We start from the raw sequence: 25,370 nt of genomic DNA, 5'->3' as shown, positions 1-25,370 counted from the left end.
TGAGAGAAGCTGAAATGAATAGGCATTGTTTGGAACCAACTAAAGATGATTTTTCAGTAACAACAACAACAAAAAAGAAAGACTTCTGTTTTGCTGCAAGGAGGAGGAGTTTATTCACAAACTAAAGTTTGTCTTACCTGTTTAGTTCTATGCTGAGACTCTGTGGACAGATTATTGTACGTGTAATGGGCCTGTGTGATGCCGCAGAACAACACTGCAACCACGCCTATAAAGACAACAAGTTCCAAGTTCACATCAAAGGAGAATTCCCGACTTTCAGAGTGAGGCTTTTACTTCACAGAAGATCATATGCTCAGTGTTGGAATTTCCAGTTGTCACTTACTTTGTTAAGAGGAACCACTTCCGTTAAAAATATTTTCTTTTTATACCATCAAGTAACTGCGTAAATCCCGGCCCTAACGAGTTTGTTCCAATACTAGAAGCTCTGCCCATAGGTAGAAAAAAAAAATGACTGCTAAAGTCACTCCCTGTGAACGTTTACAATGAAAAGGGGCAAGGACCCTACCTGTGAAACCCCACGCTTCAGCCAAGAGGAAAGTACTCCAGGACATCAAGAAGAACAAGCCTGTCTCCAACAAATGGAACTCCCGTAATTTGGTGAACTTTGTCACGTAAGACCGTCAAGGTTGATAACAAGATCTCGTGATATTGAAGTGCGACTAGAAAAAAAAAAGTCGAAGCAAGGCAACCACGCAAGAAGGGTTCTCCGGTCTAACACAAAAGTCACAGAATAAGGAGGCACCAAAGCGAAGGAACTCTTAAAATGAGCGTCATACTGAGGAGTCAGCAGTCTCTGCTTCCGTGAGGAAGCCGCAGTTTTGTCAATCCGATCGTTTTATGGGTATCGCATGCCTGGCCGGAAACCACATCATAAAGGACAGGCAGAGACGGGAGTGACAGAGCAGACACACAACATGCCAGCTCTGATTATAAATCTGCAACCCGAAGCAAGACAGCTTCCGTAATTATAGCGATTTACATTCACTCAGTACATGGCATTTCCATGAGATTTCATGTTCATTTGATCCCCTAGCACCTCTGTGATGCAGAGTAGTCCATGATGAAGCAACTGAGGCACGTCACCCATGTACACTAATCTCAAAAGTATTTTGTTAGTCAAGGGGAGAAGGGCCTGTGTAGGCCTGTGACAAATCTCAGACTGGAGTCTACATTCGCTTCAACAACTGTGTACCACAACAAAAAGATTCCTAACAAGATATACTCCCTACCCTCAAGGAGATTGTTAATGGGGCAGTGATACGATCTGTCCTGGCTCCTCCTTCAGAACATCTTACTGTCTCTTTGTGCCTCAGTTCACCTGTAAAAAGCCATAAGACGAGTCCCTTCCAGCGCAAAGCTGAAGTAGAGCAAACTTACAGATCCTTGAAAAAAGTTTTTTTTTTTTTTTAAAGATTTTATTTTTGGGGCGCCTGGGCGGCTCAGTTGATTGAGCGTCCGACTGCGGCTCAGGTCACGATCTCACGGTTCGTGAGTTTGAGCCCCGCGTCGGGCTCTGTGCTGACAGCTCGGGACCTGGAGCCCACTTCGGATTCTGTGTCTCCCTCTCTCTCTGCTTCTCCCCTGCTCACACTCTGTCTCTCTCTCAAAAATAAATAAATATGTAAAAATTTTTAAAAAAGATTTTACTTTTAAGTAGCCTCTACACCCAATGTGGGGCTTGAACTCACAACCCTGAGATCAAGAGTCACACGCTCTACTGACTGAGTCAGCCAGGTGCCCCAAAGAGTATCTGTTTTATATAAAAATATCTTATAGTTCTCGAACTGGAAGCTCTTTAGAGGTCATCTAGTCCCACTCATCTTCCCTGCTGTCCCCACCTGCCACCTTCCTACACTAAAGGTCCACAGGCGAAATGTCGGTGCTCCTATACAGGAAGCACCGGGAAGGCAGAGGCCACGTTTGTCTTGTCCATCTTTGACGCCCAGAGCGTAGCATCTGGCATGCAGGAGGCAATCAGGAAGTGTTTTTTGAATGAACATAAGAATGGCTTGCCCAACATTTCCAGTAGCAGACTGGTGGCAATGCCAAAGACTCTGGAACAGAAGGTTAAAATCGGTTAAGAGCTGAGACGAACTCCCATCTGTCCAAACCCAGGAAGCCTCTTTTGTTCAATAGGCATCGTGGTCGCACATTTCTATTCGTCCTATTCAACAAAGAGCAAATGAAGAGTAGTGCAGAATACTCCGAGGCTCTGTGAAATATATTTACCTTATATCAATTTAGTCTACAATCTTGGAGGGGTCACTGTCTCTAATTAGACTTTTTTAGTGAAAGTTTGAGGGCATGGAGCTGAATGCGAAACGATGAAATTCCTTTATTTATCTATCGGAAAAGATGACTGCCTAACGTTTTCAAGCCAAGTACTTGGTTATAAGGTTAATAATTATAACACAGTGACAATTATGGAATTAGGAGAGACCGTGGAATACAGTATTCAACCACTTTGTTAGGTTAACAAGGAAAATTAATAAAAGGATATTAAAGCTGTCACCACGCCAGTAGCGGCACCCATTGCGAAAGATCCACTGAAGATCCCAAGGAAAATCCCAATGGACTTGAACATGGCTGTGACATCAAAGGTGTGGCTGTTGTCTCCGGCTGGCTGGTATGCCACTATTGAGCTACAAAAGAGTGACTGTTTTTACTTCCAGAAGCAGGTTTTACTTTAAAAACAATGTAAAAAAAAATAAAAAATAAAAATAAATAAATGAATAAATACATCATCTGGTGTAGTAGAGCTTGAAAGATGAAACTGGGGTCAGGGTGGGGGGTGTGGGGGAGAGGACAAAAACTTTCTATTCGAATTGCCAAAACAAGGACAAAAGGTTACCAAAATGCCCTGTGGTGGATGCAACTAGCAAGAAAACTCTGCTTTGATGTAAATGACATTTTCAGGGGACAGAATGTTTTACGGTCCTCTATATGAAGTTGCACCAAGGCTTTTCCTCCAGCGACAACATCCTGTGCAGCACTGTTCTTTCAGGACTCTGTTTAAGACTTACTAGCACTCAGTGCCTACAAGCCCTGACACACTAATGTGAAGAAACGAATGAAAAATTCCACTTATTTCCAGCAGAGGGATAAGAATATAAAGAATACTGCTCAATACTGTTCAGTACTCAACCAGGTCACATTTTGTTTTCCCTGTCGACTTGTAGAATACCAGAATGGGCCCTATGCCTAACATCCATTCACTCACTGAAATGGACTTTTACAGGCAAATGGGCCTGAAAGTCCATCCAGGGAATTTGAATCCACTTGACCGTACTTTTAGCTCGCCCAGCTGGATCTCCACCTCAAACTTCTGAAAGAAAAGTCATTCTGCAAGCAGCTAAGACAGACAATTACAGGAGGCGCTCTCCATCTTGAACCTACAGTCCAAACCTGGTCTAAAAATGCTTCTTTTTAGAACAGTCGCCCAACAGAAATGGCGGAGAAAATCACTGTTGCCAGCAGGTGTCTGGCGAGAGTACCTACCATTACTAAATCAGTTCTCATCTCAGTTAATTGAGGTCCGAGGGTTTTTATATAAAGTCTAGACTCAAAGAGATCATATAAGTCATGTCAAAGAGATGAAGGAGAAAAAACACATTCCTAGGAATATATAATGAATTCTCCCTGTGGTTACTGCAGTGTGTGTGTGTGTGTGTGTGTGTGTGTGTGTGTGTGTGTTTTAAGGTTCAAGGCTGAAAAATGGGCTTGCTACACCATGTATACCAAGTTCTTCTCATGCCTCCCCAGTTAGGTTAAAAAATTATTATTTTAATAAATAAGAAATGGCCTCTAATGTCGTGCTATCTTGCCCATACATAAAGGGCCTCACCACCATAAATGAGATCTGACCACACAAGAACAGGAAAATGTAGCAGCTGGCTGGAGAAAAGCATCTTGCAGCTACAATCTTCTTTCTCCCTGGCGACAGCTTTCAAAATGCTGGCTGGAACAAAAAAAAAATATCTACGCCATGCCTCCTAAGACTGCTTTCCCTGGATTCGTTCACGTAAACTCAAGACTCACACTAGTCATGATTTTGTTCTTTAATCACTAAAATATACAGGAACACATGAAAGCATGGTGGGCTGAGAACACACGAGAGGCTTATTTTTTCTTGTCGAACACTGGCCTCTGGATTGATATCCTAGCTCATCTCTTCCACAAATAGTACTTTATCTTGAGGCAGCCATATTTTTATACTTTAAAATGTTTATTCATTTTTGAGAGAGACACACAGAGAGAGACAGAGTGTGAGCAGGGGAGGGGCAGAGAGAGAGGGAGACACAGAATCCGAAGCAGGCTCCAGGCTCTGAGCTGGCAGCACGGAGCCCGACGCGGGGCTCGAACCCATGAACCGTGAGATCACGACCTGAGCCCAAGTGGGATGCTCAACCGACTGAACCACCCAGGCGCCCCTATAAATACTTTTGCTAATCCTAAAAGTTATACAACGTACAACCGAGGGGGAAAAATCATCCCTTCGTTCTACTGCCCTGACAGAGCTGTCTTATTTGCCTTCTCTATTTCTTTCCCCTCTACTTGTTACATGTGTGCTATTTCATGTTTAGTTGTAATTATAGGGAATATATGGTTTTTAATTCTGCTTCTTCATCCGACAGTGACATAAACTATTAGTCTCTCTAACCATGGTTTTTAAGACTTCAAAAATGGTCCAGATGGATGTAACGATTTGTTTAACCATTTCCCCACTGTTAGATATTTAAAAGTTGCTTCTAATATTTTTGCTACTCTAAACAAAAATGTGAAAGAGCATATTTACTCTTTTTACAAATTTTGGACTATTTTCTTGTGCTACATTCCTGGACACTACATTACTATACCTGCGGCTCCTTTTACATGTTGTGCAACTTTCAAAGTAGATCTGTTTTTAGAGGGAAATAGGACCACCTCTCTCAATGTTTTACTGGTCACATCCATTGGCCTAGAAATTCTACTTCTTTTTTAAAAAAATTTTTAAAGTTTATTTATCCTGAGTGGGGAAGGGGCAGACAGAAACCCAAGCAGGCTCCACACCATCAGCACAGAGCCTGACGAGGGGCTTGAACTCACAAACCGCAAGATCATGACCCGAGCCAAAACCAAGAGTCAGATACTTAACCGACTAAGCCACCCAGGCGCCCCTAGAAATTCTACCTCTAAAAAATATCCTACAGAAATATCCATAATGATTCATAGAAATTTACACATAAATATGTTCACTGCAGTGCCATTCATAATAATGTATTAGAAAACACCACACATTAATAGGGGATAGGAGAGGTAAATTTGTGGTGTATCCATACAATAGGATAATAGAAGTTATCAATGTAGTAAAATGCCCAAATGAGAAAAGCAAGTTATAGAAGAATATGTTTAGCGCTATGCTTTTGTTTAAAAATTATTAACATATTTATACGCATTTTATTATTCTAAAGGAAAAGTCTGGATGAAAACTTTAACAGTGGTTATTTCTGAGAGCTGAAATTTCAGGAATTTTCTCCATTCTAAGTCAAATACTTTGAAATTTTTGTTACAAACGTATTAATTTTATTATCATAAATAATGACAAAAGATAGAATACAAAAGAGTAGGTGATACTAATTTCAATGTTAACAATGTAAAAGTGATCTTGGTTAGAACACCAGGGTTTCTCAGTCCCGGCACTATTGATATTTGGGGCCAGAGAATTATCTGTTGGGTGGTGAATGCTGTCCCGTGTATTGAAGGATACTGAGCAGCATCCCTGGCCTCCACCCACCAGATGGTTTGGAGTAAAGGCAACTGTTTACAGGGCTAGGTATTTGCTTAGTAGGAGTGGGTTGACAGGATTGAATTCCTCAGAGGTTTAGAATCATTCACCTGCAAACACTTCTAATAACATGCATAGTAATTTCTATAAGTAGATTAAAATATTGCTCATTTCAATAACTGTCCTTAAAAAGTGTATTATTTGGCACTTCTGAAAATTAACAAATGTTTCTGCAATGCTTATGTTAAAGAAGAGAAATACAACTTGAACTACAACGAGAGGTTGCTCAATCATCAAATTGGCAAAAATACAAAAGTTTGACAAATATTCTGTTGGTGAAGCTATGAGGAAACAGGCACTCCCATAATTCAATGGTTAAAGTACAAAATGGCATAATCTCTTTGACGGGCGATTTAGCAATGTCTAACAAAAATACAAATGTATTGGGGTGCCTGGGTGGCTCAGTCAGTTGAGCGTCTGACTTTGGCTCAGGTCATAATCTCGCAGTTTGTGAGCTCAAGCCCCGTGTCGAGCTCTGTGCTGACAGCTCAGAGCCTGGAGCCTGCTTCGGATTCTGTGTCTCCTCCTCTCTCTGCCCCTTCCCCACTCATGCTCTGTCTCTCAAAAATAAATAACGTTAAAAAAATTTTTTTTTAAAAATTACAAATGTATTTACCGTTTAACATGCTAATCTCACTTCTGGAAAATTATCCCACTAATATACCTCTGTCCGTATAAAACAGGTGAGTTCAAGGTTAATCACTGCAGCATTGCTTGGGATAGCAAAGGACTGAAAACTCTTACGTTTCCAGCAATAGGAGACTGATTAAATAAACTATAATACAGTTCATAGTATAGTACATAGAATGAGTAAACCCTCTGTATTGATATGGAAAGATCTCCAGGATATAGTTGCATGAGAGAAAGCTAGGTATAGAACATATTTATCATGCTTTTAAAATAAGAACTAAGAGGCAAATAAAAATATTTATTCATATGTGTATTTGCATTTGTATAAGACACAGGAAGACACACAAGAAATTAATAAAAAAGGTTACATATCAGGGGCTGGAGGGACAGGTGGATGAGAACAGGAGTAAAAATGTGACTTTTCTATGTCACCTCTCTATACGGTTTTGATTTTTGAACCACGTAAATATATTATCTGTTCCAAAATTTAATTTAAAGAGAAACATTCATATTATAATGTTAAAAAAAAGAATAAAAAATTATACACACGCCATAATCACAACTGTGTAAAAATAGCATGGATACAAAACAAAAATAAAAGGCAATGTACCCTGAATCTTTATAGTAACTGTCTTTAGGTGTGAGGAGGACATATCATTTTTTCTTCCTTTTTCTTCCTGGAATTTTCCATGTTGTCTGTAAGTATGTATTTCTTTAAGAGGAAACAAAAGCCTCATTCTTTCAAATGTCTGCATTCATAATGCACTTTATTCAATAAGTAACTTGTGGTTCCTAGTACCCTGACATTGAATATACAGAATATAGTAAGAAAAAAGAACACTTACGAAGACAGCACTATGGCAACGGCGTCATTGAGGACACTCTCCCCAAAAAGAAGTGCGTAGAGTTCAACATCCACTTGAAGCTCATGGAATATGGCAAGGACAGTCACTAGCAAGTAGAAAGGGTCAGAGGAATATTCAGATATTACAAATATAACATAGTCGTCTCCACACGTGATTATGATGGTTACTTAGAAATTCATCTCTACCTCTTAGGATCCAATCCCAATAAACATTCTCTTATCATATTAAAGATTAGGTAAGTTCATGTCAATACTTCTCTCTTCCCTAATTGTGTACCTGCAACATCTCCTTTATCTTACAAACAGCTGAAATTAGCTTGGAGGACTGAGTTGACCTACATGTGTCATGCAAATGCTAATATTCTTGTCTTGTATATTTCTTTTCCATAAAGAATATATACAAAATTTCTTACAGACCAGGCAATCATTAATCTTTGATGAAGAAGGGTATTATGAAAAGCATCTCTTCCTGCAAATTTCCTTTTTTTCTTTGGAGACTTACAACTCATTTCTATTTGACTTGCAAATTTCAAGCACACTGGGTTAGCCAAGACAGTAGGAAGTGAAAGGCACAAGTTTGGTATTGGTTGAGATAAAATTTATGACCAGAGTTATAGCTTCTATAGTTAATAAGAAGCCAATGATCAGACGATTACAGCTTGAGAAGATAAAAAAAAATCCTTCTTCTAGGCAACAATTCTATGAGAATTCTTAGAAAATCAGATGAGACTGAAGTTGCATTATAACTTTGATTGCTGAGTCACATACAGCTCACTCCCTAGACAAACCCGAGCACACGTGAAAGAATATTATAACCAGAGATGGGATAGCTCTTTCAAATGCCAACCAACAAAACAGGAAACTTCCATTTTAAAAGACGTAGTTTCTACTGCAAAGCATTTCATCTGGAATATATGGAGATAAACGCTTACCAAGGGGAGGAGAAAAGGAGGGCAAAAGCAGTGCTGAAGAATTTTGAGAAGAGGATTTACAGCTCACCCTTCTAACAAGTATACAATTATAAAATAACACAATTATTATAGGGGCAAATGCCTATATAACTCAGAAGAGATGTAACTGTCCAACTTAATATAAGCAAAACAGTTTCGCTAGAGCCATTCTGGCAATATTTTGTAACCAAAACAAAACCGGAAGACTGAAGTAACGTAGCTAGTCCAATTGACTCAGATTTCTCATAGACATTGCAGTCGAGGACCTTGCTTCCAAGCAAAAGGACCCAGAAAAGAGAGACCACTGGCTCCTTGCAAAAACCAATCCTATTTTCACACTGATAATGCGTGCAGCTCTAAACAGTAAGGTGGCAGCCTTTATTGTCTTTAAGGGAGCCATTTGATTTTCAGCTTTAAAAATGTTAAACTACACAAACGCCTCTCTAAAATGCCCTCTGAGGGGCGCCTGGGTGGCGCAGTCGGTTAAGCGTCCGACTTCAGCCAGGTCACGATCTTGCGGTCTGTGAGTTCGAGCCCCGCGTCGGGCTCTGGGCTGATGGCTCAGAGCCTGGAGCCTGTTTCCGATTCTGTGTCTCCCTCTCTCTCTGCCCTTCCCCCGTTCATGCTCTGTCTCTCTCTGTCCCAAAAATAAATAAACGTTGGAAAAAAAAAAATTTAAAATGCCCTCTGAGCTTTATAAAATCATCTCATATAGAGAACATATTTTCCTACTTCCTGTAATATAATTCCCTGTGTTATCAGTTAACACAGGAATTCAGAGTTAACCTTAAGATCATACCTCGAATTGTACTGGATGACAATTAAAGTAGATCAGTAAATGAACAAGGGCAAAAAGTAAAACAGAACAAACCTCTGCCAAGGTTCTAAAGCCTAGTAAAAGAAACCCTGCATCCTGAGTTCAAAAACTGCAGTCTATGTTCCCATTGCTACGTCTTCAGCCTGCATATTCTCTAAATTTTTAATATTTATTTTTGAGAGACAGAGTGTGAGCGGGGGATGGGGGGAGAGGGAAACACAGAATCCGTTGCAGGCTCCAGGCTCTGAACCGTCAGCACAGAGCCCGACGCCAAGCTTGAACTCACAAACCGTAAGATCATGACCTGAGCCAAAGTCGGACGCTTAACCGACTGAGACACCCAGGTGCCCCCCCCCCAGTGTGCATATTCTCTAGATTCCTAATGTGAATGTAGCTGTGAGGCTCACCAGTACTGTATCACAAAAGCTACAAACTAACTCTATAGAATTATATTCATTCTCCAGCTGTGCTCATATCAAAACTATTTCATAGCTGTAAAACCAATCCTTTAATGTACAGTAAGGCCCACCAATGATGCCAAATCACGCTTATAGAGGCACAACTGCCTTCTTTTTTAATACATATTTATAAATATTTTTATTTTTTTATTTTAGAGAGATACAGCAAGTGTGCAAGTGGGAGAGAGGGGCAGAGGGAGAGAGGGAGAGAGGGAGAGAGAGAGAGAGAGAGAGAGAATCTCGAGCAGGCTCCATGGTCAGCATGGAGCCCAATGTAGGGCTCAATCCCATGACTCTAGGATCATGAGCTGAGCTGAAATCAAGAGTAGGGCCCTCAACTGACTAAACTACCCAGGTACCCCACACAACTGCCTTCTAACAATCATTTAAAAACTGTTTTTCTTACTCTTAAATGCAGATAGTTGAATATAAACATTAGATTTTTAAGGAAATGGTTTCCAGAAGCTTGAAAGAATATGCTATTATTACCCATTTTAACTAATCTAGTTCATAGTCACCAAATACCCAATTACTAAAGATAGAACCAACCTGAATTTCTGAAGCAAAGGCCTTAGAGCCCTCATCTAAATAGCATCAAACTGTGGACCACTAATGAGCAAAAGTAATAAAATAAAATAAAAACAAAATGTATGTTTAAGCCAAAAGGACCCATACATTTTGTTTTTTCCTCCACAGTTGGAAAGTATAATACTATGGGAATTTATGAATTCTACACCTAAAGGAAGGATCACACACACACACCGTTTTGCTGGCAAAACATGGTACCGTAAGTACTTAAGAACTTAAGCTCCCCTCTCGTGGACACATACCTGGGTCAGTTGCTGATACAATGGCACCAAACAGCAGACAGTCTGTAAAGTAAAAATCTCCCGCAAGCTGTCCGGTCACTTTCATCAGTGTGACACAGCCATACATTATTGACCTGGTCAATAAACACATTTCTACTTTAGAGAAAACAGTAACTGTTACAGAAGTTAGAATATCCTAAGAGGATGGGTCTACTGTAGTACTCGGTGACTAATCGCAAATTTAACTCATGTCATTTAAATATGGTAATACCTTGGCCTTAAGGAAAATTCAAACAACTTGATATCTACGTGAATACATTTTACTGAAAAAGGTCCTTAGACACACTCAGGAACATAATACCGCAAAAATTGAATATGCATTATTTAAAAAGTATAATTTGAAGGATAAAAAAATGTTTTAACCTTCAAGTACTTACCCAATTACAAAACAAGAAATTGCTGTTCCAAGAAAAGCATATGCTAGGATAGACCCAAGGTTTCGAAAGAAATGTCTCTGACAAAAAAAAAAAAAAGTTATAGTGCGTTAGAATACTTACCAATTATTTGAAAAAGAAAAGGCTTTCTATTCTAGTCTGCTTTGCTGATATTAAATGCATTATTCATTAAAGGAAATAAGAGAAAGAATTTTTGTGCAGGCATAAATTTCAGCAGGGAGAGAAGGGAGGGAAACCTGGAAAGAACTGCCTATTTCTGAAGTGACAAAGATGAAAAAGCCCATGGAGGTTAAGGTCGTTCAAAGTATATGAAATACAAAAGCACTTACTCTTTTCAGACTATATCCTGCATAAAATATGATAGGAGGAAGCAATATGTTGAAAAATACTTCTGGATCAAAGGTAACCTGTTAAAATAAAGAGTTCTTTTAGATGAATTCCCTTAGGAGACCTCGTATTACATTATCAAATTATCAAAAAGAAAAAAGATTTAATTTTAAACTGGTGAAAGGCAAGAACATTACTGTGGTAACTGCCAAATATTTCATATAGGATAGCTGTTGTTCTATTTCTCAACCAAACGACAAGGAGACAGTGTCGGAGCAATCTGTTAAGTCCTATCTGTGGAAAGCGTGTTACAATACACGCATTAGGGGCACCTGGGTGGCTCAGTAGGTTAAGCTTCCGACTTCAGCTCACATCAGGATCTCACAGTTCGTGGGTTTGAGTCCCACGTCGGGCTCTGTGCCTGGAGAGCCTGGAGCCTGCTTCAGATTCTGTGTCTTCCTCTCTCTCTCTGCCCCTCCCCCACTCATGCTCTGTCGCTCTCTCGCTCAAGAATAAATAAACATTAAAAAATACTATGACATGGGAATGCAAGCTGGTGCAGCCACTCTGGAAAACAGGATGGAGGTTCCTCACAAAACTAAAAATAGAACTATCCTACAACCCAGCAGTTGCACGACTAGGCATTCATCCACGGGATACAGGTGTGCTGTTTCGAAGGGACACATGCACCCCATTGTTTATGGCAGCACTATCAACAGTAGCCAAAGTATGGAAAGAACCCAAATGTCATCAACTGACCAGCTATATTCTAAAATACATAGTGAACACCACGCTGTGAGGTATAGAACATTAAATGCATCTTAGAGTAGATTATCATCTTGACCTGAAGAATATAAATAGAGTAGATTTTTTTCCTCTTTCTTGAGTAGAGTCAAAATTTGCTGCTTGGATGGGAATGCGAGCTGGTGCAGCCACTCTGGAAAACAGTATGGAGGTTCCTCAAAAACCTAAAAATAGAACTACCCTACGACCCAGCAATTGCACTACTAGGCATTTATCCAAGGGATACAGGTGTGCTGTTTCGAAGGGGCACATGCACCCCCATGTTTATGGCAGCACTATCAGCAACAGCCAAAATATGGAAAGAGCCCAAATGTCCATCGATGGATGAATGGATACAGAAGATGTGGTATATATATTTATACAATGGAGTATTACTCGGCAATCAAAAATAAGGAAATCTTGCCCTTTGCAACTACGTGGATGGAACTGGAGGGTATTATGCTAAGTGAAATTAGTCAGAGAAAGACAAAAATCACATGACTTCACTCCTATGAGGACTTTAAGAGACAAAACAGATGAACAGAAGGGAAGGGAAACAAAAATAATATAAAAACAGGGAGGGGGACACAACAGAAGAGGCTCATAAATATGGAGAACAAACAGAGGGTCGCTGGAGGGGTTGTGGGAGGGGGGATGGGGTAAATGGGTAAGGGGCACTAAGGAATCTACTCCTGAAATCATTGTTGCACTATATGCTAATTTGGATGTGAATTTAAAAAAAATAAAAAACGTTAAAAAAATACTATGACATTAAAAATCTTAAAAATGGTGGGGGGGGGGGCGCCTGGGTAGCTCAGTGTGTCGTGTCCAACTTCGGCTCAGGTCATGGTCTCACGGCTGGTGAGTTCAAGGCCCGCGTCAGGCTCTGTGCTGACAGCTCGGAGCCTGGAGCCTGCTTCGGATTCTGTGTGTGTGTCTCTCTCTGTCCCTCCCCTGCTCACATTCTGTCTGTCTCTGTCTCAAGAATAAACATTTAAAAAAATCTTTAAAATGGGGAAAAAAAACCATGAACATATCTTTGCTTTAAATAAAAGAGACCTCAAACTGGTAACAAAATTTGGGGGTATGGCATTATTGCTGGCAAGAAGAAACAGACTTCTTACATAGGGAACATCCCTAAAAATATATAGCATAATATTACAGTTAAAATACTTCTGTGTGACTAAGATTTCTAGTCCTGACAGCCTATTTCTTTTAATATCTATTCCCTATAATAATACAGGCACCCCTTTCTGTTCATGAGGCTACGGTAGGATCTGACATGAACAGAAAGCAGCTACACACATAGCCCATGCTAAAATTTTATTTACTAGAACTTTTAAGGAACTGAAATTTTCCACAGGTGGAAAGAACTCTTGCTGCAAAGTAAATGAAGTTCGTATGAAATTTTAAAGAGCATTAAAGATGGTCAGGACCACAACCAAGTAGCTGTGAGAGCCAAGTCCTGCCCATGCAGAAGACAGAAATGGAGGCAAATGGCCAAGGGTGGGCGGAAAAAAAGAGACATGCGCGATGAAGCCCTTAGAAGCTTCATGGGAGGGGGGACTATGATGGGGACAGGAGAAAGCAGCTCCAGGAATGTCTGGGAGCCAGTAAGACTGCAACACAGCCTCCTACATAAAGCTTTATGCACAGCATGGTACAATAACTGATACTCAGAATGGGGACCCTGAAGTTGTGCCAGATTATGAATCAAAGAAAGATTAAATTGTCCTCAGTATAGAATACAATCAAAGCAAGAAAGAATTCAGAGAAATATTAATGGAATATTTTAGGTATTACTCAATGTGCTGATGTACGATAAAACTCTAAAGACCATCTGCAAATTGAAAGAAATGCTTATGAATTCTGCTCAAGTCAATACTGGTCACCATTTATTACAATTATAAACATCATGCAGTGAAACAAAAAGGATTACAGTACTTAGCCTCAATCAGAAAATGAAATGTACAGATGTCCATTTCCTTAGCATTACGTTTGTTAATTGAGATCTTTCTCCATTTTAAAAGACAGATGATTTTAAACATCATTAAAAATTCATTATAAATTTTTCTCCTGAATCATTTTGCTTCTAGTTACATATACACTTTTAAAAAAAATCCCAATAGTCCCTTTAACTGAGAACTTACCTTTCTAAGCATTTCATTATCTTGCACGTTATTGAGTTCATGTGAACTGATCTCTCCTTTAAGTGTATATTCATAAAATTTCCCACTAACATTTACCAATAAGGTAGTTGGGCTTGACTGCACTTCACAGCTCAGGGTCACATTATTTACATCGCTTGGGACATGAATGCCATATCGAAGCACAAGGCCCACCAAAAGACCTGGAAATAATAAAAGAACCATATAAGCTCTTCTCTAGGACAAAGACTACTTCTTTTATACCCCATACATACCTTTGGGTTGAGAGCAGAAGAACTCTTATGATAGTCCCCTGTGCTTCAGAACCAATTTTTAGGCTGAACGCAGTTATATTTTAAAGTATTACTCAATTCACACATCTGAGTCCAATATTCATATACTACAGTGGGACAAGAGGGAAAAACATTCCCTAGGGTACAGCATATATCACTGCCTTTCTAAGTCAACAAGAAGTAAGTGATGACGAATGTAACAAAATGAAAAAACACCTTCAAATTACCTGCACACAGAATATGCTCTAAGGTGTCCCAAACGGACAGTGTGATCGTGTTAGAAATATGTTTACCACCTCCCCCTCCATCCGCCTATTCACAAGACTGTTAAACAAAACACAACATTTCTCAAGTTACTGAGAAATAACTCAACCCTACAGTACCGGGTTGGCCGAACCGTACACACTTAACAAATTGGAACGTCAATAATATTTGTGGATCGATCCAGTTCTTCTACCACTAAAAGGTCAGACTGTAATTTTAAAACATGTGCTTTAAAATCAAAACACGGAATAGAAGGTCTCAGCCTGGCACTATGACATCAACATATTGCTAGAATTGTTCTTGGATCATCATATTGGTATTCAAGTGTGCACAAACAAAATCTATGTTGATCAAACTATTTAATAATGGCTTTACTGAGATGTAATCCACATACCATAAAGTTTACCCTTTTAAACCACACAATTCAGTGGCTTTTAGTATATTCACAAAGTTGTATACTGATCACCACCATCCAATTCCAAAACATTTTCACTGCTCCAAAAAGAAACCCCATACCTATTAGCAGTCATTTCCACTCCCCTCAATTCCTAGGCCCCGGCAATCACTAATCTGTTTTCCCTATATATAGATTTGCCTATCCTGGACATTTCATACAAATAGAATCCTATAATATGCGACTTTGTAGGTCTGCCTTCTTTACTTAGCGTCATGTTTTTAAGGTTTATCCATGTTGTAGCATGTATCAGAACTTCACTCCTTTTTATGGTCAAATAATACTTTATTGTATAGATATACTTCAACTGCAAACTGAACTCAAACTTCTGGATCTTTGCTTAACTCCAAGATGTACAGCACACCACTAGCACATTTTACCTCCCTGTTGCCTTTCACACTAACTTGCCAACCATCCTTTTAATATATATAAACAGAGTATTGTGCTGAGAAGGTCCCCAGGGTTCAGAGATGAAAACAAGGTCCCTCCCCCAAGTAGCCCTCAGTCCAGTTAGCAAAACAGACAAAATAAACAATTACAGCACAAGGTGTTATACAAGGTGTTATAAAAACAGAAAAGAGGTACCTAACCAAGCCTGAGGAAGTGGGACAATAGGGAAGCCTTTCCACAGATGTCACCTAAGCAAGGAAACAAGTAAAAGAGGTTTTCCAGGTAGGAGGCACAGTAGTACACATCCAGTCACAGAAGAGCGAGAGAACACAGCCCATTCAGGGAATCACACGTAGCTCGGTATGGCTGGGTTATAAAGTGGCAGAGCTAAGGTGTAAAAGATCGGCAAGAGCTGAGTCATAAAAGACCTTGCAAGTTGGAGAAGAGAGTTTAGACTATATCTCGAAAACGAAAGGAAGTCATAGAAGGGTTATAAATAAACAGGGGCTTGACATCAGATGTCTATTTTAGAAAGAGATGGTTGGTCTAGACTACGGAGGTTCAAAGAGGCCAGAGAGAAGGCCACTGCAGTCATTCAGGCACTAAGAGCTTAGGGCTTAATCTAAGAGAGCAGAAAAAGGGACAGAGAAAGATTTTTAGAAGGTATTATCCTTTAGAAGGATTCAGTGACTGAGTAGACCAGGAGGAAGGGAGGAGACTGGGAGAAAGACTGGGCGCCAAACTGACTTGGCAACTAGGTGGGTAAGCTGGCCTGAGCGACCAGACAGGTAGCAACAGGGCCATTCTGTGAGAAAGGGAAAAGATTCACAGGGGAAAACGTACAGTTCTGTTTTGGACACGCTGAGTTTGATGTACCTGTGACACATGCACAGTGGAGTATGTGGGATCTGAAGCTCAAGGAAGTACGGGGTCTCAAGTGGAGATGGCTGAAGTCAGGTGCCTTTGAGATTACCTGGGGAGCAAATAAAATGGGAAGAGGACTATGGATATACGCCCAGAGCTTTATCCCAACATTTAATAGCCAACATGAAGCAGCTGGTAGAGGAGGGGCAACTGATGGAGGCGTCTAAGAAGGAAAAGCAACAGGAGTAGGAAGAAGAGAGGAGGGAGTGATGCAGTCAATGCTGCAGCAAAGTCAAGGAAGACAGGTGTTAAAAAGTGTCCGTTGGGTTTGGCAACGAGGAGCTCCCAGGTGACCTTGGTAAGGGCAGTCTCAGTGGAGTGGTAGGGGCAAAAGTCAGACCAGAGTGGGAAGTGATGAAATGGGGGCAGAGGAGAAGACCTAAGAAGTGGGGAGGGAGCAGAGATGAGGGATTCTCCGAGGCAAATTACAGTCATGCGTTTTTTTAAAGTGAGCAGCAATGAATAACTACTACACGTCACGATGATCTCAACCTTTTAAAAAGTTTTAACAAAGTTTCAGATTGAAAATAAATGAAAGAGAAAATATTTTCAGGCCATATATCTGATAAGGGACTAATATCCAAAATACATAAAGAACTCACATAGCTCAATAGCAAAAAAAAAAAAAAAAAAAAATCTGATTAAAAAGTGGCCAGAAGATCTGAACGTTTTTCCAAAGAAGACATAGAGATGGCCAACAGGTACATGAAAGCATGCTCAACATCATTAAGCATCAGGGAAATGGGGAAATGCAGATTAAAGCCATGACGAGATCACCTCATACCTGTTACAATGGCGAAGATCAAAAAGACGATAAATAATAAAAAGTGCTGGGGCGCCTGGGTGGCGCAGTCGGTTAAGCGTCCGACTTCAGCCAGGTCACGATCTCGCGGTCTGTGAGTTCGAGCCCCGCGTCAGGCTCTGGGCTGATGGCTCAGAGCCTGGAGCCTGTTTCCGATTCTGTGTCTCCCTCTCTCTCTGCCCCTCCCCCGTTCATGCTCTGTCTCTCTCTGTCCCAAAAATAAATAAACGTTGAAAAAAAAATTAAAAAAAAAAAAAAAAGTGTTGGCAAGGATGTGAAGAAAAGGGAGCCCTTGTGCACTGTTGGTGGGATTGTAAATTGGTGCAGCCACTATGAAAACTAGTATGGAGATTCCTCAAAAAATTAAAAATAACACTCCTATATGATCTAGTAATTCTACTTTGGGGTATTTATCAGAGGTAAACAAAAGCACTACTCAAAAAGATAATATGCACCCCCATGTTCACTGCAGCATCATCTACAATAGGCAAGATATGGAAATAACCTAAATGGCCATCGATGGATGAATGGAGAAAGAAAATGTGATATGTACACACACACACACACACACACACACACACACACACACACAGGAATATTATTCAGCCATAAAAAAGAATGAAATCTTGCCATTTACAACAATATGGATGGTCCCTGAAGAGGTTCACTTATGCTAAGTGAAATAAATCATACAGAGAAAGACAAATACCATTATGATACCTCTTATATGTGGAATCAAAAAACAAAACAAAACAAAACAAAACAAAACCAAGCTCATGGATACAGAAAACAGACTGGTGGTTGCCAGAGACAGGAGGTGGGGTGGGAGGTGCAAGAAATGAGTGAAGTATACACTTATTTAAAAATTTAAAAAATGAGGGGCGCCTGGGTGGCGCAGTCGGTTAGGCGTCCGACTTCAGCCAGGTCACGATCTCGCGGTCCGGGAGTTCGAGCCCCGCGTCGGGCTCTGGGCTGATGGCTCGGAGCCTGGAGCCTGTTTCCGATTCTGTGTCTCCCTCTCTCTCTGCCCCTCCCCCGTTCATGCTCTGTCTCTCTCTGTCCCCCCAAAAAAAAAAAAAAATTTAAAAAATGAGCCTGAGTGGCTCAGTCAGTTAAGCATCCAACTGGATTTCGGCTCAGGTCATGATCTCATGGCTTGGGAGTTCAAGCCTCATGTCTGGCTCTGTGCTGACAGCACGGAGCCTGCTTGGGATTCTCTTTCTCCCCCTCCCTCTGCCCCTCCCCTGCTCATGCTCACTCTCTCTGTCGTTCAAAATAAATAAATAAACTTTAAAAAAAATAATAATTAAAATTAAAACAATGAAAGATACACTGTGAAAATAGCCCACCTCTAAAAACCAAAATGAAAAAGTGATGGCTGGGTATCAACTGGGTTTGATAAACACGGCCTGGGTGAGAAAAGGCTATAGGTCCATAGTCATCCTGCCTACATGATACGGTAAGAGCTCTTTTGTCTACTATCCCATAAGACCTAATTAAGAGGTGCAGAAAAAGTTACCCCCTTATGTGTATGTGCAAAAATCAAAGCTAAGCTACTACAAATAATAACAGCAGTACAAATTCTTTCCAAGTCCTTAAGCCTGACTGTGTAAGGAATGGTATCTACCCATTCTATTGAACTCTGACTCAAAGCTGAAATGTCGCTGGGTGCCCTGAGGAGGGCTCAGCACTTGGACAAATTTGGAACACACACTTCGGCAGTTAAAACTTCAGTGAGGAGAATAATTACTTAGGTTGGAAAAAATCAAGATCCTTTTATTACAGCATCAGACATCTGAAAAACTGGAATTTCTTTGAATAAAGTTGACAGTTCAAGTTAATTGGGGTTCTGTGAAAGGTCAAATCATCATCACGGAGTTAAAGCAATTCTCAGTCAAGAGAAAGGGCACAAAAAGAGGGCTTTGTTAAAGGGATAAGGCGGAAACTTCTAGCCTCCCACAGAGGCACAAAAAAATATTGATATCACGAAATTTAAAATCACCACTAACAGGCAACAAAGAATACAACCACAAAGCGCTATCTTTCACAAAACAGAGAGGCCCCACCCCTCCTACACATTCTTGACCCTCTGGTGTTGGAACCCCTCCCAGGGATAAAGAACTCAGTATCACCCAAAGCCACAACACCGTATAGGTCTCGCCATCAATGGAAATTGATTTTCTAGTAGATTTCAGCCCATTTTCCCAAGCTATCACACTAGAAGCCTCTGATAGTCAAAAATATGGAAGGAACATCACTGGGATATTAAGTGTGGCCAAAATTGATAAAATTTCTACAGATTAACAAGTGTTCGTATGTACATATATATTTATATACATATAGTGTATGTAGGTACATATATATTTATATACACATATCTGTGTATGTGTGTATATAACATTTATCTACTTCTTGAAGAATGCTGTTAGATTTTGTTGTAAAAGTCAACTCGACTTCAAGACAGCCAAAAAAAAAAAAAAAAGGCAAGGCCTTTGCCAGCCTCTGGTTAGTTTTACATGTGTTTATTTTTTTGTCTTCTAGCACATTCCCTGTAGTAGCTCTTCCAATCTTGACCCTCCTTCTCAGATCCTCAATCTCACTGCCTACTTTTCAGAGAGCCTACTTTTCAGAGAAGCTATAGGCCATCTGATGTACACTGCCTCAATCCCATGCCTCTCCATGTCAACATTAGCTCATTTCCCCTAACCCCCCCCCCCTTCTCAGGGAAAGATCAACCTCTTTTCCAAGGGAATCCTTTCGCCTAGCACCCTGAGTCAATCAATCTCCATCCTAATTCTTTCTGCATATATTATCTGATCCTCATAACCTTATGCAGTCCACACTATTATAAATCTCTCAGTCACTGTTTCCTCATCACTAAAATGGGGATAAATGATTTGCCCCACAGTATTTGGCATTAAGTGATAAAAACCAGCATGGAAATCTGGTTTTTCTATTTCCAAAGCCTCTCTAATTTTCTAATCATCTCCTGGCTCTCACCACTAACTGCTTCAGTGGTTAAGGTCTCCATTCTCTCACAATCCACCTCCAAAACCCTTACAACTGTAAGTATTATCTTTCTACATATCCGATCTCATGAAATTTAGTACAGCATAGTGTACGATGTAGGAGAATAAGCACAAGTTTGAAAGTCAGATAGATGTATTAATTCTGGCTCTATCAAGTTCTAGTCTGTGACCTTAGGGTAGATAACCTCTCACTGGACCTCAGTTTTCTCAAATGTAGTAATGAGAATACTAACCAGTTTATCGTTACAGTTAAGCTTTATCTCTTCAATATAAGGCAATATGGTTCCAGGCTAAGAGAATGGGGCTTCTGAGCCAGGCTGACTGGGTTTGAATCCTGGCTCAATACTTACAAATTATGTCACTTCAGGCAGGTCATTTAACCTCTCTGTGCCCCAATTTCTTTACCTGTAAATGGGAAAGATAACAGTACCCATCTCACAGGGTTGTTAGGAGCTTTAAATGAAATGATACTTGTAGAGTGTGTTATAATGCTCAACAAACATTACCTATTAAGGCACTAGATCGTAAGTGCTTTGTGGGCAGGGATGATGACTCATATCTGTATTTCCCATCACATCTCATACGTCAAAGACACTTAATATTTCCTGATGAATCACATCAGTTAAGTGTAGGATCCCGGATACTATAAGTTTCAGGCAAAACATTTCTTCCCTGTCCCTTGCTTTTTATACAATCTGTAAGCACACTACAGTGGGTGATCACTTTTCAGACTTAATTAACTACCCTGACAATTTTTACTAAAGGTGACTCACTTTTAAGCTTCTTAAGCAAGCGAGCCCAATGAATAGAACACTTGGGTGCTTTCACACTGTGTCTGTAGCTGTAGCAACTAGGCTATATTACAATCTAGAAACTGACCATATTGGCTTTTTTTTTCTTTTTTTATTCTTGACTCTCAAAAATATAAAGGAGAGGCTTATTTTAAATAGCATTTTTCCAGGATTTAGGAAGCTAAACGGACATCACAGAAATAAAACTGTCAGTGGGCTGAATCTTGGAGGGCTGGATATTCCCAGAGTAAGGAGCCTATTCATCTGGAAGTCAAGCTGAAAAATAAAGGTCTTAAAATAATATATTAACATAACAGCTCTGATGGTATAAGAGTCATAAGAAAAGGTAAATGGCAGACAGTAATTAGGATTTAAAAACATCAATTTCCATGGCACTGAAAATACTTCGACCCAATCCCATCTATTCTCAAGTTAGACTTGGGAATTAGTCAGGAGGCTGTTCATCCACAGCCTCCATTGCCATAGTGAGAAAATGGAACCGGCTGCAGAATGCCAAGCCGTGGCAAACCAAGCCCAAAATCCTTCTACTTTATATTCTGCAAGGGACACCTTTGTTTTTCCTTCACAAAATACTAATGCTAAGGTATTCCATCACCTTTCACTAACTCAGACACACCAGGAAATGCAGTCAGTAATCCCACTTTCAATTTAGCTCAAGAGTTAGAGGAGGTTAAAGATATCAACTACCAAGGAGCAAATGTTTCCAGGGCAATTCTAAGTCCTTATTGGATAGGAAGGAAGGAAGGAAGGAAGGAAGGAAGGAAGAAACCACTACGTTTGCCTCTTAACTTATAAGAGAAATTAAAAGAACTGTTCTGAGCCTAACCTGAGAAAATGCAGTTATAAGAGCAGTAACAATAGTATCACAGTTATCATTTATTGAACATTTACTTAGGGGTCAGGTACTAAGCTAAAAACAATTCTTCCTCGCAATAATCCAACTATCATTTTTCCCAATTTATAGATGACAGTGTAAGAGGGTAGGGGACTCTTGTCTAAGATCACGCAGAACAGATGGCACAGTGGTACAGGAACCCAGGTCTGGCTCTAAAGCAGGGGTTGGTGACTTACAGTGATGGTTTGTTTTTGCATGGCCCGAGAGCTAAAAACTGTTTTTACATTTTGTAGGTTTATAAAAGGTTTCTAAAAAGAAAAAAACAAAAAGAAGAAAACGCAACAGAGACACAGAGACATATGTGACCCACAAAATCAACACGAATTATTATCTGACTCTTCATAGAAAAAATTAGCAGACCTCTGGTCTTAAAGCCTTGCACCTTTAACCACTACATTGTACTCTCTCTCCATATGGAGGGAAGAGGGTTCTGTGATCGGTTCCTTATTTTAACACCATAATACTCATTTGGCATTTAACTAAATTTAAGATGCCATTATTTTGTTTATATGGCCTGTCTGCCCAAGAAAGCAAAGTTTTTTGAAGGTGGGGATCTATTTCTTTGTATTTTCTGTGCCTAATACATAGTTGGCTGCCTAGCAAATGTTTGTTGAGAGCAGTAAATATAAATAAATCATGTATGCATTTGATTTTACATTGCTATACAAGAAATTATACAGAGATGTGTAGCTTATCTGGCCATTTAGCTTAAGGGGTGCTGTAAATAAAATGCAAAAAAATACGAAATATGAAAACCAGCTAATATGTCTAAAACCCAAGAATCCTAGGGAGCAGAGATACTTGCACATAGGCTTAGCATTTTATTACCTTACAAATGAAAAAGAAGCCGGAGTTCATGCATTTTCCCGATGCACACAACTACCTTGTTGGGCCACCCTTGAGATGCACATTCTAGAAGTCTGTATGGACTGGAAATGGCTGGGGGGGGGGGTGTGGGGAGGGTCGTGGAGAAATGTCTTTTTGTGCCAAGGCTGCTTCTACCGATTTGCAAGTCCGGAAACAAAGCTCAACAAGCTCATCAGTGTAAGCTTGTTCCACGTGAAGATAATCTTCACTCACAGACTGCACTCATCTTTTCAGCCGTCTATATACCCTCACGACCACATTAAGACAGTCGGCAATATGTATCTTTTCCTCTCACGAGGCCTCCGCACAGGCCAAAACGCCTGTGAGCCCATGGTTTGCTTTGCCCTACTCTCAAGACCAAAATATAAAAATACGCAAATAAATCTCAAAAAGAAAGCACACAAAGACACAAGGACTGAAGCCATTTACTCAACGATCGGTCAATAACCTTATGCCACCAGCGTCACCCATACTGCCTATGTGTGGTGTTCCTAATTACTGTTCGGCTGAACTGTCCTGATCATCCTATAGTACAACACAGCGCTGGGAGATCTTTAACTCTTCCCTGTCCTCACCTCGGTACGCCTAGATGAGGAGGGTCGACCGCACGTATACTACTCAGATGTTACAAGCATAGTACAATAAACCAGGACATCATTAAAAATACCCTAAGCCTTGTTTATAGCTTCTTTCGCGTTCAGGGCTACACGGGAGTAAGGTTTTCATTCTCAACCTCGAAAGGACAGGGCGTAGCAAGAGCGGGGGTGATGGGTAAAGGTGGACTCTTGGCTCCAAGAGGACGCCAGATTCTGAGCAGCAGAGGCACTACTGCAGCTTCAATGGACCTTAAACAAACTGACACCCCAGAGAAATGGATCGCTAGGCTGTCTTCCCCTCCCCCAGTCCCCAGCCCAATCCCAGACACCGCACCCACTCCCTTCCCATCCTCAGTCCCGGGTCCCGGTCCCGAGCTCGGTAGGCAGAGGCGGGGGTGGGGGGGGGGGGATGCGTGGAAGAAAAAGGGGGTGGGGTCGAAGGAAAAAAGGTGTGGACACGCAAAGGAAAGGGGGTGCGAGGCAGAGAAAACGGGGGACGAGGCCGAGGAGGAAATGAGGTGAGGCAGAGAAACGGGGGTGAGGGGGCAGGCGAGGCAGAAAATACAAGGCATCAGAAGGGGAGCCGAACACAGGCCGAGCAGGGCCAGGAGAGGAGGCGAAGCAGCCGGCCTTCAGAGAAAGGGGGAGCGCCAGGGGGCGGACATGGGTTGAGGCACTTGCCATAAATCATAGCCAGGCCGGTTTCGTGCAGGAAGCGGGCCCGGCGGTGCTTGAAGAGCCAGATCGTGAGAATGGTGAGGGTGAGCAGCAGGATGAAGATGAGCAGGTTGGCGCTGTCCTGCCGGTGGCTCTCCTCGGCTTGCTTCTCGGACACGATCTCCTCGTCCATGGCTCTCGCCGCTCCGCCGGCGCCGTCCGAAGCCCCGGCCCAGCTAAAGACGCCCACTGCGAGGAGCAACCAGAGCGGCCGCATGAGCGGGCGGGCCCCGGGGCCGCCGCCGCCGCCGCCGCGGCTGAGGGGCGCCCGCAGCCAGCCGCGTCGAGCCATGACTCCCCCCGCCCCCCGCCCCGCTCCTCACCCGCAGCCGCCCGCGGTCGGACCACTCCCCGAGGGCTCACGGGAAAGGGGCGGGGCCCCAGGGAAGCCGTCGGAGCGCGCGCCGGCGCCGCCGCCGCCGCCGCCGCCGCCCTTAAAGGGGACGCGACACTCCCGGCTGGTTCGGCCCCATCCCTTCGTCTTTCGGGTCTCCACCGCACGGGTTTCCCCCAGCCCCGGACGCGCACCCTCAGGCACTGCCACGGAACGAAAGGCTGTCGAATCTAGCCCACGGCCTTCTGGAAAAGAACCCTCAGCTGGGCGTAATCAAGCCGAGGCAGATCGCGCTAGGTCTACTTTGGTCCTAGCCTTATAGCTCTCAGGGGACTCGAGCTTTCATGAGCCATCTCAATATTGTCCCCCGGTGTCTCTTAACTGGATAAAAAGTTGTCCCCTTGGGAGATGCCTGAAACTCCATCTCATTTAAATCGGGTTCTCCTTGTTCAGCCCTCACTGGGAAAAACAACAACACTGTAGTAGCTCATAAAAGAATCGACTCAAAGGCAAGGAATATGCGTGTGCCGGTACGTTCCGTTTTCCTCACACGTAAACCACCCGAGATACGAGTTATCGTTCACGTCAGGAACCTGTGCAGAGACACTCATCAGTCTCGCAAAGAAGATCCAATCGGTGTGTGCTCAAATCTACCTGAGCTCCAAGCACTCCTCTCCCCTCCCAAAGAAGAAATCTTTTGAGGTGTGGCGCGTTTCTCCCTATCCTCTTGCACCTCTTGCACGCTGTCTTAACGCACGTTTCACCCAACTGATGTCACCTTTGACACCATCTCTCGTCTCTCTTCCTCAAAGAGTATTTACTCTCAGCCTCTCGACCTGGCACACCAGAAAATCCACAGTTCTTCCTATTTTCCCCCATACGTATCAGATCACACCTTAGTCTGTAT

At 41.6% G+C, this 25,370-nt stretch overlaps 1 protein-coding gene across 3 annotated transcripts in view; it reads right to left on the bottom strand.

Annotated features, from left to right (window-relative positions):
* SLC9A6 (solute carrier family 9 member A6) overlaps positions 1–24,481 on the bottom strand; it is a 55,467-nt gene extending 30,986 nt beyond the window's left edge. For 2 of the 3 annotated variants that reach the window (XM_047843583.1, XM_047843581.1), the window contains exons 1-9: positions 24,094–24,426; positions 14,090–14,289; positions 11,159–11,236; positions 10,812–10,888; positions 10,396–10,508; positions 7,321–7,426; positions 2,522–2,663; positions 527–632; positions 138–226 (exon numbers count right to left, since the gene is read on the bottom strand). In XM_047843583.1, the coding sequence (XP_047699539.1) occupies positions 138–226; positions 527–632; positions 2,522–2,663; positions 7,321–7,426; positions 10,396–10,508; positions 10,812–10,888; positions 11,159–11,236; positions 14,090–14,289; positions 24,094–24,421 (1,239 nt within the window). In that variant the 5' untranslated portion in view covers positions 24,422–24,426. Of the gene's footprint in view, positions 1–137; positions 227–526; positions 633–2,521; positions 2,664–7,320; positions 7,427–10,395; positions 10,509–10,811; positions 10,889–11,158; positions 11,237–14,089; positions 14,290–24,093; positions 24,427–24,452 lie in introns of those variants that run through there. The other variant, XM_047843582.1, reaches the window with a different exon arrangement.
* Between the last annotated feature and the right edge of the window lie 889 nt (positions 24,482–25,370).

This window comes from Prionailurus viverrinus, chromosome X, assembly GCF_022837055.1.
Source record: "Prionailurus viverrinus isolate Anna chromosome X, UM_Priviv_1.0, whole genome shotgun sequence".
Classification (NCBI taxonomy): Eukaryota; Metazoa; Chordata; class Mammalia; order Carnivora; family Felidae; genus Prionailurus; species Prionailurus viverrinus.
The sequence above is the reverse complement of the archived record's forward strand: the minus strand, read 5'-3'. Positions and strand labels throughout refer to the sequence as shown.